Source organism: Corvus brachyrhynchos, unplaced genomic scaffold, assembly GCF_000691975.1.
Source record: "Corvus brachyrhynchos isolate BGI_N302 unplaced genomic scaffold, ASM69197v1 scaffold115, whole genome shotgun sequence".
In the NCBI taxonomy this organism is placed as follows: domain Eukaryota; kingdom Metazoa; phylum Chordata; class Aves; order Passeriformes; family Corvidae; genus Corvus; species Corvus brachyrhynchos.
Genome location: NW_008239553.1, coordinates 23,433,168 through 23,436,764, shown reverse-complemented (window position 1 = coordinate 23,436,764; position 3,597 = coordinate 23,433,168). Strand labels below are relative to the sequence as shown.

At 50.7% G+C, this 3,597-nt stretch overlaps 1 protein-coding gene across 1 annotated transcript; it reads right to left on the bottom strand.

Moving 5' to 3' along the window:
• Positions 1-2,354: 2,354 nt before the first annotated feature.
• On the bottom strand, positions 2,355-3,596 carry FOS (Fos proto-oncogene, AP-1 transcription factor subunit; the record flags this gene model as incomplete). Its single annotated transcript, XM_008639607.2, has 2 exons — positions 2,355-3,245; positions 3,387-3,596. Coding segments are annotated over 2 exons (312 nt in total), but the record flags the coding sequence as incomplete, so codon positions are not given.
• Position 3,597: the final 1 nt, after the last annotated feature.

Here is a 3,597-nt window from a genome sequence, read left to right as displayed (position 1 = left end):
GGGCAGGAGGTACTGCTGTGCTGGCAGCCCTTCTTTATTCTACCATAAACGCGTTTAAGGATCTTCACGTTGTTTTACAGCTCTACTTTCTGTAATTCGTAGCAACAATCCCACTGTGCCTTGCGTTGTGTTGCAGTTGCATTTCTAAGAATTAATTACACTACTGCCCTCAGAGGGATCAGGAGCGCAGGAGGCGTCAGAAATAACACGAGCGTTACCTACGTGTCTTATCTCGTTCCATTGTTGTGTTTCACAAAGGTCTGTGCCGGTATCTGTGTGATGTATCAGATACAGCTTGTAATTGAAGCACATGCTTATAGCCCATTGCAGGCAGAGATTGCTGCATTATTCCTCAGCTGAAGATAGTGGCAAGATTCCCACTGTTTTAAGTGCAACTTTACTACATAATTCTCAAATGCTAGGAAGCAGATAAATCACATTTATAACACACCATAAATTTTATGTAGCACATCCTGAATTCTGGGTTGTTTGTGACAGAAGGCAAGGAGTAAGGCTGGACCCTGGAGTTAGGCATAATGTGTCTCATGTAGTGCCACCCCTGAAGATGACATCTTTGCGTAACAAATGCAAAAGCTGACACTTAGATGTGGCACTTGCTATCACTGCTGTTAAAAAGACAAGCCTTGGTTAGGCTGCAGGACTGCTGTCTCTCTGCATTGAGCTCTAGATTTTGCTTTAGCCTGTGCAGTGATCGTGAGAGATGATGCGACCAGGATCACTCCACCTACTATGAGGGAACTGTGTGGTAGTTTTGAACTTCGTGGACCCCTGTTCCTTTCTGCCTCTGCTGAATGCCTGGTGATTTTCAGCAGCATGCATGGGCTCCCAGAGACCTGAGTTCTTCAGCTCTGAACTCGATGGTCTTTCAGCAAGACAGCACATTGTGATTCCATATTTACTGACTTCACAGGGTTACCTGTCACTAAGTCTGACTCTCTTGCAGCATCACCTACCACCTACATGACTGCTTCATGGTTCATTGCTACTATGCATTTGCTGCACCTGGGTGTTGCCCGTGTAAACTCAAGTGGCAGCATGAAAGTAGCTCCTTCTCAGTAGCAAGTGGGATTACTCTTCATCACTTGTCAGCTCTGCCTACAGATTAATGTTGAAAGACGGGAAACTGCCCTTGTAATATTTGCTTTTGCACAGGGCAGGCCTTGCTGAGCAAGTCATGGAGCTGCAATACTCATTACTGAGATGAGGTAGATCCTCTGTGTGTGTTCTGATTAGTGAAGGGGTGAAAAAAGTAGAGCCTGCTGCAGTGACCAGGAAATGTGGACTTACAGAAACCCAACCCTGAATGCCAGCCTACAGAGATTCCCTGAGAGCATGGTGTCAAGATGGCCTTCAGCTGGACACACATGCCAGCACAGGTGGTATCTTTGCTTTCACCTTGAGAAAGGAGTTCTCAAATTGGAGTGACAGGGCTGGAGACTGTCAGGGGGGCCTTGCTACTCTCAGGGGACTCTTCATGTGTAGCTATTAGGGAGTGAGCAGACTACTGCTCTGCACGCAGGGGTAACCTGGCCCAGCTGCTGTCCTGCCAGCAGAGCACATTTCACTGCGCAAGCAGCAGGGGGAACAGAGGGTAGCAGCCCCTCTAAACTAACTCAGCAGGAGAGACCACATTTACAGAGACCCCCAAGGAGGCAGCACATTCCTAGAATGTGCGTGTGCACCATTTGCCAAAACTCGTTCATTCAAGGACTGGGCTGGCTTTAATAGAAGCTGAAAGGCCAGTGGTTTGCCTTATACCACTCAGCCCAAATTGAGGAGTGCGCGAGCCTTTGTCCTCCCCTCCTGTCCCAAAGAAGATAGGCCATAGGTACTGCTGGAGGAACCAGACCACATCCAGGGGCACCCAGAGCCAGGGTGCACACCCCCTTCTCAGCAGGGGGAAGGAAGCTGGGCTGTTAGGGACATGGAAATGATCATGTGGGCCCCAGCCTAGAGGCGGCCTTCCTGATTCAGAGGCACAAATTCACCTGCCTTTTCACCACCTTTCCAGCAAGGCCTCCAGATAGTTGGTGAAAGGCCACAGTAGGTGACACACAGACACAGAGTGGGACCAGACCCAGACAGATCAGCTGGGGAAGGCCGTAAGGAGTGACCCTGCTGCCTACCAGGATGGGTGTAACCACAGCCAGCCCTGACTAACACCAGGACAAGGACAGGGCTGGCCTAAATGGTATTCCCACCCTGATGCACCCTAAACCTCGGGCAGATTGCAGTTGTCTGCAGTTTATAAAGCCCAGCCAAAATTAGAGGCTAGGGAACCCCTTTGAGGTCGCAGGGAAGCAAGTGCAAAAGGTAACACAAGGACAGCTCCAGCAGTCAACTTAAATGTTTTTATTGACAATGTCTCTGAACAATAATAAGCAAACAATGCTTAAGGTTTCATCCAAATTCACTTTCCACATGTCAAAAAAGACCTCAAGGTAGAAAAAAATAAAATAAAAATATAAATATCTGAGAATCCGTCTTAATAAATAAATTAAAAACACAATAAAAACGTTTTCATGGAAAACTTATGTCAGAACATTCAGACCACCTCAACAATGCATGATCAGTAAAGTTACAATGAACATCAATGTAGAACTACAGTACATGGATATAGCTATTTATCTACCTACTAGAAAATAAAATAGAGTCTCTTTCCCCCCACGTAAGATGGGTCATTGCTAAGTCATCAGAACACGATATTGCCAGGAACACAGTAGTTATTGTTAATCAGCTGCACTAGATACGAGTTGGAGATACCCAGCACCAGGTTAAATTCCAATCATTTAAAACCAAGAGATTAATTAGTTAATGCTAGTGATACTAAGGAGGGGAGGGAGTCACCTACCCAGCCATGTGGGACATGCTACAGACTACCAGCTCTCATGGATGGGCCACTGGGGACAAGACAAACTCCATGCGATTTGCTACATCTCTGGAAGAGGTAAGAGACCTCGGTGCATGACGCTCTGCCAGGCCCCGGGGCACCAGGCCAGACAGGGGGTGGCGGTGGCAGGACCCTCCCCAGGCCTGGGGAGCCCCATGGGGCACAGCTGCAAGTCCGTGGGGGTGCATGGGCAGGGGAGGGGGCCCAGCAGGTCAGTCAATGCTGGAGCCCTTCACAAGGCCAGGAGGGTGGGGGAGCTGAGGGAGTCAGACGAGGGCTCGTTGCTGCTGCTGCCCTTCCGGTGCGCAGCAGCGCAGCTGGGGAAGGCGTCTGCCTCGGGGTAGGTGAAGACGAAGGTGGAGGTGTAGGTGCTGGGACACGGGGTGCAGGTCACCACAGGGGTGCAGAGGGGCTCCAGCTCTCCGCTGGTCCCGGCAGTCAGCGACTCCCAGTCCGAGGTGGGGAAGGCGTCTGCCTCGGGGTAGGTGAAGACGAAGGTGGAGGTGTAGGTGCTGGGACACGGGGTGCAGGTCACCACAGGGGTGCAGAGGGGCTCCAGCTCTCCGCTGGTCCCGGCAGTCAGCGACTCCCAGTCCGAGGGGTAGAAGGAGGAGGCCCCAGGCAGGTCCATGTCGGGCACAGAGCGGGAGGCCTCCCGCGGCCCCGTGGAGAAGAGCAGCTCGTCG